General features: G+C 43.4%; 1 protein-coding gene and 1 long non-coding RNA gene across 3 annotated transcripts in view; one reads left to right on the top strand and one right to left on the bottom strand.

Moving 5' to 3' along the window:
* Window positions 1–2,636: 2,636 nt before the first annotated feature.
* FCHSD2 (FCH and double SH3 domains 2) overlaps window positions 2,637–15,204 on the bottom strand; it is a 285,218-nt gene continuing 272,650 nt past the window's right edge. For both annotated transcript variants that reach the window (XM_044258593.1, XM_044258594.1), the window contains 7 exons: window positions 14,899–15,033; window positions 9,127–9,210; window positions 8,829–9,006; window positions 8,310–8,530; window positions 7,211–7,340; window positions 6,988–7,070; window positions 2,637–4,779 (listed from right to left, as the gene is read on the bottom strand). In XM_044258593.1, coding sequence (XP_044114528.1) covers window positions 4,696–4,779; window positions 6,988–7,070; window positions 7,211–7,340; window positions 8,310–8,530; window positions 8,829–9,006; window positions 9,127–9,210; window positions 14,899–15,033 — 915 coding nt within the window. In that variant the 3' untranslated portion in view covers window positions 2,637–4,695. The remainder of the gene's footprint in view (window positions 4,780–6,987; window positions 7,071–7,210; window positions 7,341–8,309; window positions 8,531–8,828; window positions 9,007–9,126; window positions 9,211–14,898; window positions 15,034–15,204) is intronic.
* Window positions 3,493–6,467, top strand: LOC122912612. The gene is made up of 3 exons (XR_006385663.1): window positions 3,493–3,572; window positions 4,758–4,853; window positions 4,953–6,467. It is a non-coding gene; the product is annotated as an uncharacterized LOC122912612 (long non-coding RNA).

The raw sequence follows: 15,204 nt of genomic DNA, 5'->3' as shown, positions 1-15,204 counted from the left end.
CAGAGGTGACACAGCTCTTCCCTGGGGCTGGTCTGCAGGCAGGAGTACTGCCTTCTCTGTCTGCCCCGGCTAATCAGGCTTGAGTGAGCCTAAGACTTGACAGGGAGAAACAACCAGAAGCCCTCATTCTGGGCTCCTGTTCCCCCTTGGTCATGTCCCTGGAAGACATACCTTAGCTGGAGTCTGCTATTCCTGAGTCTTCCCCACCAGATGTGAGACCCTTGGTGATGGGGATGAGATCTGAGTCATTTAGGTCTCCAGTGCCCAGAACAAGACCTGGGCAGTTTGAATTTGATACCCAGTAGGGATTGAATAGAGGAGGTCATGGCCCTCAAGAAGTTCTCTGGAAGAATCCTGGTGGCACCAGGTGTGGACCCACCTGTGGAGAGTCAGCATACTATGCCTGTGTACAGGTTGTTTTCTTCCTCTGAACACACATCTACTGGTCAAACATATTTCCATCTTCTCTGCACATTATTTCAGTTAATCCTCCTGGATTTTAGGACATTTGTATTGTCTTCTCATTCCCACTTTACAGATGAGAAAAGCAAGGCCCAGAAAGACGAAGGGGTGAGCCAGGCCTTGGCTGATCAGGGTGGCCAGGGGCTTGAATACAGGACTTCTGACCAGGCTCCTCCCCTACCCCTCACAGGAGCAAGGGGGTGATGAGAACAAGAAAGCCGCTTAGGTGTTTAGCACGCAGTGCGGAAAGCGTGTGAACCCTAGTTGTGGTTTCATTTCTGTTGTTTGAGGAGAACACTCCAGGAAAACATTCCCAGACCAGAGCTCTCAGAAACAGACATGGCAGAAGTACTTGTTTTTTTGGCCAGTGGGACCAGGAGAAAATGGTCCAGGAACAAGATGCTCTTTGGCATTCACAGGGTTCTTGGCAGATCAACAGTGACAGAACAGTCTAGGAGGAAACTTAACACTGCTTGCGTCAAGTTGTAGGATTTCAAGACAAATTATAATTCTCTTTTTCTAAACTAAGATTTCTGTAACTTCATTGTGTTTTTGTTGTGAAAAGCTTCTTTGTAATGAACAAAATAAATGCAAAGATTCAGAACAGCTAGATTTTGTTGGGAAGCCACTCAAGTTAGGCAGTAGCCCCCTAACCGACAGCTGTGGCTGGTCTTGGGCAGGGAGTGAACACAATTGCCTGGGATGTGATAATCCAGAGGATGGTTTGCTTTCTCCGGGGTGGAGCGGGGTGGGGGGGCGGTGGTGGAGGCCGGAGAGTCCAATGGCTTGAATTTCAATTTCTGACCATCCTGAGAAGTCTGTGTGTTAGTCTGTGATCGTTCTGTGTGGTGTTTTCACTGTGTCTAGGAACTGAGCTGATCTAGCTTAACAGAAGAGCTGGATAAGCCCTTGGAAATCATCTCATTCGACTCCGTTCAAAGCTGGGGATGCAGAAACCCAGAGGGGAAGGTTGTTCCCATCAAGTGGTGGCAGGGGTAAAGCCAGATGACATCCTCCTACTTGCCTCTCTGGCTGACTTGTGGGTCGGGAGAGGGTCAAAGGTCAGAGAGGAAAGGGATCCAGGCAATGTGCTGTGAATTTGGCTTCACTGTTTGACAGTTTATTCTTTTGAAGGAGGCCAAAATTTAGCTGGGGTGCTGGGGTGGGACAGTTAGTTTAACTCTGTCCCCTGGTCAAGACTAAGCCTCTGATGCCGACAGCAGTCTCAAATGTGGTATTCAATGTACACCCTCCCATATTTCTGTGGAACATTCCTTCCCTTGACAGCCCTGTGTGACTATGAGGCTGGAAGAGAGCAAGGACCCGAGCAGTGAAGGGAAGGTCACGGAAGGTGGCACCTGTCCCGGTGCCAGTGAGGAATGTTGGTGGTGACCAGCTGGTGCCACAGCCTCCATCCATCCTTCCTGGATCCACAGTATTACCCTCAGGTTTCCACCAGGACATGGAGCCTCGGTTCCCACAGCCGTCAAGTGGGAGTCAGGATTTAACTCGACCTTCTGACTCCAAAGTCCATGCTGCCATCTCTCATGCTGCTGGTGGGAGTGTCAACAGATACCATTATTTTGGAGGCCAATTTGGCAAAATCTAACAAAATCAAATGCTCATATAGCTTTCTAACTCTCAAATTACATATTTAGGAATTTACCCAGTATTTTTACTGGAACAAATTTATAAAGAATGATGTACGAAGACGTTGTTTTCCACTTGCTAATGGCAAATGGATGGAGACAATCTAAACATCCATCACTAGAGCAGGCTTAAATTATGATACATCCAAACCATGGAATAGAAGAGAGCCTTCAAACAGAATGAGGGAAACCTAATTATATAACCCCATGTATATAGGAAGGCAATGTGTATGTGTATAAGTTTTATGCACAGAAAATACCTGGAAGAATGCATATTGTACATACCCAGCTCTGGGAAGAAGAGAACCGTGGGGTTCTTCCCTAAACAGACTGAGCCCTGGCCCTCAAATGTGGCTGTGGGCAGCCAGAAGGACTAGGCCGTTAACTGGGAATTTATTTCCTCTTCTCTGTATCTGTTTTATGGTTTAAAAAAGGAAGGCCTAGGAATGTCTTTATAAAAAGCATTGTCTGTTTGGAAAGGTCTATTTACCCATTTTTTTTTTTATAGGGAAAACTTAGAAAACGGAATTTCTTTTTTTTTATTATTCAACATTTTATACATAATAAATACAAACTTTTTACAGCCACTGTAAAGAAAGCACATCTGCACAGAGGCACTCCCTCCGAGCCTGGCCCCGTGCACTGTGATGCTGGATTATATGTCCTGGAGGGAGGGGTTCTGTTTAAAAAGGAGGCATATTTTTACAACTTTTGTTTTTTTTTTTTTTAAATAAAATTAGCAGCTCTTCCAAAAAATATTTTAAAATATAACAAAAGATTTCAAATGACTCTCTGAGAATGTGGAAAATCCAGATTCAAGGACAATTTGGCTAGCTAAAGAGAGAAGACAAGACTGGGTAGCGAGAACTGCCTGATTTAAGCACTTGGAGGATTGTTTAAAGTGCTTTGAAGATTTTTAACATGACAGAGAACTTTAAAATCTTAAAAAAGCCACCCTTTTCATTTCTTTTTAAACTTAAGAATAAGTTTGATAAACACAAAAAGACCTCAAATAGATCAACAGGTTAAGAAATGCAAAAAACAAAATAAAAACCCCAAATCACAGAGAAGACTCGTCACTGGGTACTGTCACTGAAGTGATCAAACGACTAACTGAAGATTTCTCCAGCTGTAACCTGACTTTTGGTCAAAAATCCCATGGGGACATTTGGCAAGCATTTCAAGTTTTTAAAGATTCTTAGGAGGGATGGAGTTTTCAAAGCATAATACAACTTTTAGACTGAATTCTGCAAATTTGATTTCTTAAGGAAAAAAAAAAAAAAAGCAACTGCAAAAACTCCCTCGTCGCTGGGTTCAGCTCTCCCTATCTTCCACAGGAGGTGGAGTGCCCACAGAGACCTCCTCCGGGCCACCTGCCACTGTGAGCTCGCCAGCCTGTGGAGAACGCTTCCTCGGCTCTCCTGGTGATAGGGAGAACTTGTCAGTCTGCACTTGTGTGCGGTATGCCATCCTTTAGTCCTTCTGCATGGGCAGCTGGTTTCCTCCATGAGCCACAGGTGGTTCTTCCTCCTAAGGAAACGTCGAGTCAGGGGGAGCTGGGAAGCTGTACTTTCTGTGGGGTTTGGCCGCTGGTCTGGAGCGGCCGCTGGTCTGGAGCAGCCGCAGGCTGGCCGGCTGGGCTTGGGCTTGGGAATAAAACAGCACGAGGGGCCTCCCCAGTAGAGAAGCTCAACAAGGGAAGCATGTGTCCCCAATTTATCTAGAGGTTTAGACTCAACAGATATTGATCAGAAGAATATATGCTGCAAAAATTAAGATGAAAAAATACCCAAATACAAAAAGAACATTAAATCAGCTCATTTCAGATCCAGAAGCTCGATTTCTGCTTCAGCCGCAGCCTCCTTTCTATTAGTCTATATGATGGATCAGAATTGGCTATGAGTGCAGCCCCTCCATATTAGCTCCACTAACACTAAATGAATGGCGTAAATATTAATACAAAGGACACTGTTACTGTTTTAAATCTGTTAGCTGTGGAAGAGATGTGCATTAATGCAACTGGCGATAAACTCAGGGCAGTCCACTTTTTTTCCAATAAGGTTTCACTTTCTCAGTCTGGGGACTAACTGTGGGGAGGAGCCAGCCTCTCCTGAAATCCCTCTTTCTAGTTCCTTATGTAGCCAACATGATCTGATTAAACTCAATCAGACAAGCAAAAGCCACTTGAAGAAAGATGAGGATCTTTGCCACATCCTTGTGGCCACAGTAATATACTGTACGAGTGCCCATGATCAGTTTCTCTGTGACCGTGCCCCGAATGAGGCCTGGTCTCCAGTCTCATATAAAAATGGACCACTGAAAGGCCTGAGGGCTGTCCCCCTCTGCTTCTAGGGCCCACTAGGCTTTGTGCTATGGTAGGAGAGATGACATAGAAAATGACAACAAAAAAAGGCACAAAATATTCAAAATGTGGGAGGAGTGCACCAGGCTACCCAGTCCCATGCTCCTCCTTGTTTTTGCTCTGTTCAAGAGTCATCATCATGCAAAGGTGCCTAAAGAACAAGAATGGCCAAACGCCAAGCCTGGCCTTGATTGTAGCAGTAATGGCTGGGTAAACCCATCATCACACCAGTGTGATTTCTACATCCTCAATCTTCTCTGCTGGCCTTCGGTGGTTCTGTGTAGGTGGAGGGGGAGCTGCCCGGACCTGAGCAGGAAACAAATACATGGATCGTCAGTCAGCTTCCTGATTCGGTGCCTGAAGCATCCACATCCCAACAGGTCAGTTTATCCATAGTCATGGCCACCCCAGGGGTCTCAAATGCTCTGACCATGAAAGCATGTGCTTCCAAAGTAATTCTCACTATTTTTCACACCAAGGAGTTGCTGTGCTGTTGAAATGTGGAACCCACAAATCAGGTTCTTGCCTCGGCTGCTGAAAGCTTCATGGGCCGGAGTCCCCATAGCCCTAAAAGCCTCATCCAAAGCAAAGGCCTGGAAGTGGAACCCAGAGAGAGCAATGCTTGGAGAACTGAACATCCTTCAGCCTGTCTTGGAAGGAGAGCTGCACAAGATAAGACTAGAGAGGTGGCCTGGGGTGAAGTCATGAGGCCTCATAAAGCCATGTTAAGAAATTTGAGCTTTACTCGTGGGCAAAAAGGAGGCTTTGGTGGATTTTAAACAGCAGTAGCAAAGCTGTGAAAGGATGACTGGGATAATAGTTTGGAGAAGAGGGGGCTGGTGGGCAAGAGTATAGGTAAGAAGACAACTTGGGAGGCTCTTGTAGTCAAGTGAGAGTTAATGTTAGCCTGACCTAGCCATTGGTGGGGGTGGAGAGAAAAAGAGACTTGACAGTTGTCTCCAAGGTAAATGTGGCAGGATTTGGTGATGACTATTTGTGGGAGGCAGGGCCAGGGAGCTATCAGGAGTGATGCCAGAGCAGTGGTAGAAAGGAGGTTCCACTCACTAAGACAGACAATATGAGAGAAGGAGCATGTCTGGGAGGGAGGACAACTAATCCATTGTTGCTGAGTTTGGGGCTCTGGTATGTATACACTGAGATATCCACAAGGCCGAAGCTCAGGGAAGAGACTGGATTGACAGTTGTAAGTCTGGAAGTTGTCAGTAAATGCATGGTTATCAAAGCTGTGGGAATAGATGAGTTGGCACAGGGAGAGCGAGTTTAATGACTTCAGGACAAGCAGCCCAAGGAGCATCAGCAGAGATGGTCTGAAGCAGAGAAACATATATAGTTCAGTGAAAAAGAAAGGGCCAGAGAGCAGAAAGCAAATGAGGAAAGGGCTGTGGAACAAACTGGCCCACTTCTCCCCATTCCCACCCATACCCAGCAGTCTATGCTGTCATCTTCTCTTGCGTGGACCACTGCTCCAGCCTCCTAATGGCTCCACATGTCTGTTTTGCCACCTTCCATTCACTCTCACTTAGTTGCCATAGCAATGTTTCAGAAATGCAAAACCAGTCACATCACTGTCCTGCTTACAACTTTGCAATGGCTTCCTATTACACTTAGGATAAAGAGCCAAAGTCTTTAACAAGGCACTCAATACATGTCTGAATGAACGAAGCCAAAGGAAGTGAGTGGTTCAAGGAATGGTGTCAAATGCTGATAAGCAGTTCAAGGAAAATAAATGCACTGGGTACGTGTGGGAAAGTTATGACCCTGGAGCCATTTCACAGGGAGGTAGGGGGAAGGAGTCGATGGCACGGAGTGAAGGGTGAGTAGAGGTGATTATTTGTAAGAGTAGATTCTCCTTGAGAATAGAAGCTCTTAAACATCAAAAAGCATGAAGTATATCTTATTTCATCTCTGTTCCTCAAAAGAGGCTAAATATAAACCTGGAAAATAGGTTCTCAATAAATGCTCGCTAAGAAAAAGTGCTCTTGTTTCACAGTAAGACCACTCTGGCGCTCACAGAGCTTGTAGTTAGATACACTTCCATGGCTACCTCACCAGGGCTCAGGGAGAAAAGTGCCAGTGTAGACTAGACCTTCCAAGATGTGAATTTTATAGCCTTCATTTTTTTTTTTAAAGATTTATTTATTGGAGAGAGAGAGAGAGAAAAAGAGCACTCGCATTCACAAGTTGGGGGAGGAACAGAATCCTCAAGCAGACTCCCTACTGAGCGAGAAGTCCAAGGACACGGGGCTCAATCCCTTGACCCATGAGATCAAGACCTGAGCCAACGTGAAAAGGTCTAAGCTTAACCGACCGAGCCCCCCCACCCAGGGACCCCTTATAGCCTTCATTTTTAAGAGCTCTTTTTACCGTCCCCAACCCACCTGACCCTTGCATGGGGGAATGAGCATAGCACAGGGGCCACAGGGGGACATTAGTTTTTAGCTTTCAACTTAGAAAAACTGTGCATTCTGTAACACTGCCAGATAAGAGACTTACAGGTCGCAGTTTGCCATATGAGGTCTCAGGAGTATGCCTTGATGCCTGTGAAAATCCCGGCGATTCGGCAAGGAAGCTGTTTTCTAAGGGAAGGAACCAAGCAGCTCATTTTATTTGTGTTGGTGAGCAATAAGAATGCTAATGCAGATCTGTCTGCTCTTCAGGTGAACATGTGGATTTCTGAATGAAAATGAATTTAGATCCATGCCAGGAGAACCCTTACCATTTGCTGAGGGAGAGCGTGGGAAGTACTGGGAGCTCCTCTTATCTGGGCTGGGGTAAGGGCTGCTGGGAGGCTGGTCATACAGCGGCAGTGGAGGCAGGGAGCCCGGCGGCTTGGGGGAAGGAGAGATCTGCCACAAAGGAAAGAGAAACTACGAAGTGCTCACACCTCAGGAAGGAGAGGCCAGCTGGCTTCTCTGACTAACTCAAACATCCTACTTTTCTCTGCAGCTCAGATAGAACTAGACACAATTTTTTGTCGGCCTCATTAGAAGCACGTGAGCTTAGGATAACAACCCCAAACCTGATTTTGTGATGCATTTAACTTTTTCCTCAGAGATCTCATTACACTACTGATTACAGTTTATCATAAACAGTCATCGGGTCAAACCATTCTCCAGAGTTCTACTGAAAATCTACTAACTTGGTCAACTCAATAAATCAAGTGAAGAACAAAGAAAGGGGACAAGTTCTATTTTTTTGTGAAAATAAAATAACTGGCTGTCTCTGACTTCCTCACGTTTTGTAAACATTGGACTAAGTGGTCACAATGTCACACAAACAAGGTGGAGAGACATGTCCCTTCTGGTCCTGGATCTGCCAGGCCTGCAGTGACCCACCCGATTTAGGGGTTTCCTGTGAAGTCAAGTTTTGCTATGATGAGCTGAGCACAGAGCTACATCAGTGTAAGGGGGCTCCGGCAGGCTCATCCGTCCTCTAAAAAGGACTGGCAGGCAGGCTTTGCCCGCGATGGAAAGAGTAGTATTTTCACTCCCTAAACTAACTACAGAGACAATACATCTCTCTCTGATTTCTCTTTCTACCAAACCATTCTTTTGTATGTCACTTACAATTTATCCTTTCGGTTAACTGATTCAGAGCACAGAAAGTGGACAAATGGAGGTGTGATACAGCCATTACCCAGGAACCGGGTTGGTGAGTCTCTGCTTTTCCAAACTCAGTTTTGCAGGAACCCGGCAAGAGAGGGCTGGAGTGGGAAGGTGGGGCTGAGCCTGTAGCCCAGTCCGCATGGGTCAACCACCACTTGGGGCAATTTTCTTTAAACACCTTTAAATTCAGTTTTCTCTCCTCTCACGTACCTGAATCTCTCTCATCCGCGGAGTGTCACCATTTTCTGAGGCTGAAAGTTCCTCCACTAGCACCGATGGGAAAACTCCAATCCGCCCACTGAATTCCCCTTCCCAGAAGCCATCGTCATCCTGGTTTTCTTTGTTCAAGATTCGGATGATTGCTCCCTCAGGAAAGGATAATTCATCATCTGTCTGGCCCTCATAGTCATAAAGTGCTTTCACGAAACAGACTAGGTAGCAAGAGGGAGAAAAATGCATAAGGACGTGGACAGCCAGGTTCCTTCTGCAACCACCCCTATGCTCACATGACAACTAAAAGACCATCATACAGGGTGACAGTACAGTGGTCATTTTTTTACTCACTGAAGATCAACTTCAGGGTTCTACTGTAGAGGATAAATGTGACCAAATAACAGAAAACAGAACAGGGATAAAGTTTTGCTTTTTAACCCACTGAAGGCTGACTCCAGGGCAATACTGCTTAGGCCAAATGTGACCAAATAAAGAGTGCCTTGTTTCAGTCTTTACCACTGGCATCTCCGTTGAGGCTGCCTGAAACGAGCTCGGCCTCCGTGGAATTGCTGGATGTGTGTGACCGACTGTCCAAGGCAGCCAAGGACTGCAGCATGCTCAGTAGACTGTTCGAGGTGGGAAACTGTAGGTACTTTTCTGGCACATAACCCACTTGGCCAACTTTATTTCGAGCCTGAGTAAAAGACATGTGACAAAATAGGTTTGCACACACAATCTGGACAGGGCAAAACAGGAACCAAAACAAACTCCTAAAAATGTCATGAGAAGGGGCGATATGAGCAAAGGAATATACCTTTACCCAGTCTTCCATATCTCCATCTTCAATCACTTCTAACACCTCATGTTCCTCAATGGTCAACTCATCTGGTTGAGAAGCCTGCAATGTAGGATGGTCATGGACAAAATTAAAAAGGTTAGATAAAGAGCAGATGTGTGCTGGTCATAACAAAAACTGGGGATCAAAATACTGAAATGATTTTGGAAAACATACTGAACATAAAAATTGTTGTAAAAGGGTTGTAAAACTATCACAATGAGGTGAAGTTTTGCTTTAAAAAAACTAAACAAAATAAAGCCACAACAAAAACTGGAGAAACGGAATCCTCAAGAGGCCATCAGGTGCCGTGAACACAGCACTCTGCTGGAAGCAGGGGACCGGGGCTCCGGCTCCAGCTTATGTATCTAGTGGTTAGGTTATTCAACTTCTTGATGCCTCCATTTCTTCAAAATGACAATCCTGCCATTCTGGGGAGGATGGGAGGGTCAGTGTGGGATGAATAAGCTGCGAACCATGAGGATCTGGGAAGCACAGGCAGGGCAGCAAGCACGGCATCAGAAGTGCGCAGAGCACTGCGTGGAGGTGCAGACTGTGAAAATGCAAACAGCTATGTACATGGACCGGATGACAGCTTAAGCAGTGCTGAGAACTGATCTGGAATCACTGTCTGATAAACAATGGCCAAGAGAAGAAGGCTGGGAAGGAAATGACTGAGACTGGTCACAATTTGCATTTCTTATGCTCTAGCTTAACTGTGGAGACTGGGCTGGTCCACTGAGATGCTTCTGTACGAGCTGCTATTTGGGGTAGTTTCATTATCTCTGACCGCAGGAACCCACCGGCACCGGCCACCCCAGTACTGTTCCTGAGACTGCAGCATCAGAGCAGACACTCAGGGGCTCTGCAGAGGGGCTGGAGAGAAACCGTGTGGCTGTGCTTCCTAAAGAGACTTGCTGTCACATGTAACAGGGAGAGGCCTGCTGGCATCTTCTGGCTCTCTGGTGAACAGGCTTAAAAGCATTCCCCAAGTCCCAAGATTAGTTACAACTATATAACCAAACTATAAGACCACATAGTTTTTCAAATATCACAATCTCCAAGTGTATATTATCTTCAAGTTACACAAGCAAAAATAAAGCAAGATAATGGGTCAATTTATAAAGACTCATTTCCCATTTCATGTGCATTATAATATTTCATCAAACCCAGATTCTGGATATTTTCACAGCTTCTTGAGATGTTTAAATAGAATTGAAAATGGCTGACCAGTCACAGAAATCCTCCAGGACCAGAATTACCTGATTTTGAAAATGAGGGGGAAAAAAGCTCATTGATTCATGACCGCTTTTCCAACGGAATTTCTTTGCTAAGCTGAAACTACACTATACTTTGACTACACCAGCAAAAGGTAACAGTATAACAGGCATTTTCCCTAATTCCGTGGCAAGACTTAAAAAAGTTATCGGTAAAACGGAACTTCTGTGTGTGTGTATCCTTCAAAGCAGGAAGGATGAGAATACCTTTAAATATACTGTTGCCCTTGTAAAAACGTCATGGAGGGCCATGCAAGTTGTTCAGTGCTATTATATAATATCAGCGGATGCTAGGTTGATCACATCATCCCCAAACAGTGACTAAGTCTTCCACTTGACAAGGTCAAGCCCCCTGCAAGGATCTCAAGATTCTACAGAACTGGGTCACTGTGGGCTCTCAGTGCTTTGGACCCACACACCATTCCCTGTTCCCTGGAACACACGTTATTTCTTGCCTTTATGCTTTCCCAAGGCTGTTTCCTCTTTCCAGCAGGCCCCACTCCCTCTTTCCCATCTGGTGAATAGATTTAGATGATTGCGGATTCAAGTCCAGCTTCATTCTGTTTCCAAGGGCAAGTGACCATAAGACTTCTCTGAGACTCAGTTTTCTTTTTTATTCCTATTAGAATGTATACTCTGTGAAGGCAGAGATTTTTCATCTGTATTCATCCGTGCCATATCCCCAAGCAAAGAAAAGAGCACAGGATGTTACATGGAAGGTGCTCAAATAATATTTGTTGAATGAATGTGTTGGTTGATAGTACCTTCCATATTGCGTCATTGAAGAGCTTAGAATAACATACATATGGTACCAGGCACACAATACCTCACAGATGGTAGCTATTACTATTACTCATGATTTGAGACCCAGCTATTCTGTTTTTCCAGACCACCCACAATGAATTGGTGGTTTCTTCCTCCTTTTGTTGTGTACCTAACTACCATGAACTACCATGGCACTCTGCTTAGTTGTTTGCCCTTGTAGAGTTACTGCAGGGAATGTGATTTTTTTCATGTATCCCAACTAAAGAGAGCAAGTGGTCAGGAAATGCTTATTAAAGAAACACACACTCTCACACTGCCTCCTGAAATCCTAATCCCTGTGAAAACCACAGCTCTAGAAGCAGCCCCGTGCTCCATTCCCACCACTCTCTCTCTAAATCTCCCATCGTCTTTTAAAACAATGCACTTTTTCCTGATTAAAATAATACATCTTCCTTATAGAAAAGCTAGAAATATGTATAATTGAAATCTTAAGGTACATGTAATCTGGCATCTTACTCTTTTGGCAAAACATATTTCTTTTTGCATTAAAAACCCCCGTATTAATGTAATTTTTAGTTATCTTCATAATATTTTATGCATATTACTATATTATATGAATGGTTAACTTATTTAGCTATTCCTTTATTAGACAGCCAACTCTGAGCTATTATAAAATGGTTCTATGATGAAGGAACATTTTGTATCCAAAACCTGTTTTCTATATTGTGGATCATTTCCTTAAGATATGTGCTAGTAGGGCCAGAGGTTACGAGCATTTTTAAGGCTTCTGAATCTAATCCTAGATAAAACTTTTCTTTGTTTGCACCAGATTAATCCAGGCTTCCTTTCCAGGTCTGGATTATTGGAACCATCACTAGACTTACAGTTCATTTCTCTCTAATCTGTCCTGAATAGTATCTAATACCCTGGCCCGGGTTACCTTCTTAAAAGCCAATCTGATTGTAGGACATCCAAAGGTTCCTACCAGTCAGGATAAAAACCATACTTCAGTCTGGTCTATAAGGCCCTTTACTATCTGATAGTAAACATCTTTATTTCCAGCTGATGCCCCCCCATTATTGAATGCAACATTTCCCGAGGACCCCGGACTCCCATCAAACTGGGTCCCTGTATCCGCTGTTCTTTTTGTTTAGAAAGGCTCTTTCCCTTCTCACTTTATTTAGTAAGATCTTATTCATGGCCTAATTGAAGTGCCATCTCATCTATGAAATTTCTCCTATAACAGGGAAAATTTGCAATTTTAACCTCTACTATAAATGTTTTTTTTGCACATTTTAATTAATTATTTTAATAAACATATAATGTATTTTTATCCCCAGGGGTACAGGTCTGTGAATCGCCATACTATAAATATTTTAATACATACTCTATTTTTCAGCTTAATGTTTACTTAATGTTTTTCAGCTTAATGTTTACCTCCAGACTATCCATTCTAGGGGAGGGAGGCAGAAATTTTGTCACAATAATTCTTGCATCCCTGAAACTTGGGGCACTAAATGTTTGTTCAGTGATTAACTAGTTAAATAGATTTTTATAGTCTGCTTTATGATAGGGACATGCCTGGCATATGCCGATAGAGGGAATGTTGGATGGATGTGAGCTATTTATAGTCACTCAGACTCTTGGGTTCCTCTCCATTTAAGGACCTTAAATTTTAATTCTGGAACTTCAAAGTAAATATAACGTTGGGAGGTGAGCTGGGAAAACATTCCCAACCCTAGTATTATCGTATTCTATAACACCTTTCCAACGATCTCAGAAGACGTCTTGCAATTTTCAAAAGACTTATCAAAATGGTTTACTTTGGAAAAAAACCCCAACCCTTTTAGAAAAGAGGTAAGTGTTCGTGATTTAAGTATATAATGAAAGGATGTCAAACTAAAAGGTCTGATGTTGAAGAGTATATACTGCCATGTTTTGGTCTTTCAGGGACAGTGGGCAGTGGGAGTGAGACCATCTCCCATGAATGGCTGTTGAAGATTCTCTCCAGATGCTTCCTCTACTGTTGTTCCGTAAGCCCTGGGTGTCCATCAGCATGGGAGCTAGAGGACAATTCATTTGTTTATGCCTTCCTTACATCATTCATTTATTCGTCCCACAATTATTTACTGAGGACCTGCTGTGTGCTAGGTACCATCTTGCTTGCTGAAGACACACGACAGGGTACACAGATACAAAGTTTCTGATTTTATGGCCCTTTAGTGGGGAGTCAGAACAAAGAAATATGAAAACAAGTAAGATTAAGTTTGACTGGTGATAAGTGCTATATTAGTAAATAAAAGAGGGAAAAGGGCAATGGGAAGAGAGTAGTAAATGAGAAGTTGGCTTGTATTTAAGTTCTCAGGGGAGACCCGAGGAGGCACTATTTGAGCTAAGCCTCAATGAAGAACAGTATGCAGTGAACCAAAATTTGGGGAAAGATGGTTCTAGGTAGAGGGAGCAGCAAGTGCAGAGTTGTCAAGTTAGGAAGAAGCACGGTGCCATAGCGTAAGTGTGGTGAGTGGTCTGGTTAGGGGAATGGTCTGGCTGGTCTGGCATGAAGCTAGGAGACTGTCAGGGCTCAGATCAATCTGAACATTATAGATTCTAGGAAGAGTTTGTTTTTCTCTGTGTGACAGAAAACTTACAAAAGGTTTTCAGGCAACGGAATAAAATAATCTCCTTTATGTGTTAAAGATAATTCTGGTTGCAAAGTGGACAATGGACTGTTGGGAGGGAGGTAAGTATGTAGAAGGGATGCTAATTTTGGTTTGTTTTTTTTTTAATACAGTAACTGAAGTTATGGCCTAAACCAAGATGGTGAAAAGTTAATGGATTCAGTATATGTTTTAGAGGTAGAGTCAACAAGGCTGGCTGATGGACTGGACGAGGGGAGGGAAACTCAATTTATTTTTTATGAGTAAAAAAGTTTATGTGAAAGTAGAACAGGGGTGAGAGAGGTGAAGAACTATCACACCACCTGAGGGTTGCTGAGGGGTGGGAGGGAAGGGATGGTGGCTGGGTGATGGACACTGGGGAGGGTCTGTGCTATGGAGAGTGCTGTGAATTATGTAAGACTGATGATTCACATTACATTATACATTATACGTACATTATATGTACGTTAAATAATACATTATATGTTAAAAAAAAAGAACCATTACACCAAATCAAGTCTTGAAATTCTGGCATCTATTTATCTAGGTCCCTGCTTACCATGGAAACAAGAGGTGGTTAGTAAAGTTTAACAAAACTGTTCTGTAAATCAATTTTCTTTTGGTATCAGTTTGGAGAGTCATCCTAATGGAGGGTCTTGTGCCAAAGCAGGCAACTGATAATAAGGGTAAATTACCTTACTGAAAATTTATTAGATGTCAGGCACAGTACTAAGTACTTTGCTGTATAAGTGTTATCTCACTTAATCTTCAAACTAGCCCTATTATCCCCACAATATAGGTAGGAAAACCGAGACTCACAGAAACCAAGGGACTAGTATGGTCATATAGCTTTTAAGTGGCAGAGACGGATTTTAATCCTGGCAGGCTGATGTCAGAGCCTAGACTATTCATCATTATGTTATGTTATCTGTAATGTTAACTGAACACCAATTTTATAGTAAGCACAGTACAAGAGGCTGGGCAGACTTAGTCACGTGTGTCTTCAGAGTTGCCACAATTTAATACAAGCAATAGGTTAGAGAAATACACACCTTGTAGGAATAAACAACTTTGCAGGTGAGTGGATAATTTCTTAAGGTGCCAGAAGGGCTGGAACTGCTGTCATCAAAAACATCCATATTGTCTTCAAACTCTTCTCCTTCCTCTCTTTCAGGATCTGCATTAAGCTAGAGAAAATTAGATGTCAATGGCTAGCTTCCTTACTTCAAAAAAATGGTTGAAAGCAGGAAAAAACACTTAAAACCTGATTATTTCAAAATATAATTTACTTATTCAACTATACACAGAAAATAGTATTTATTCTCACTTGCATTTCTCCTGTTATGAAAAGACAAGAT

The sequence above is a fragment of the Neovison vison genome, chromosome 7 (genome assembly GCF_020171115.1).
Source record: "Neovison vison isolate M4711 chromosome 7, ASM_NN_V1, whole genome shotgun sequence".
Lineage (NCBI taxonomy): Eukaryota > Metazoa > Chordata > Mammalia > Carnivora > Mustelidae > Neogale > Neogale vison.
The sequence above is the reverse complement of the archived record's forward strand: the minus strand, read 5'-3'. Positions and strand labels throughout refer to the sequence as shown.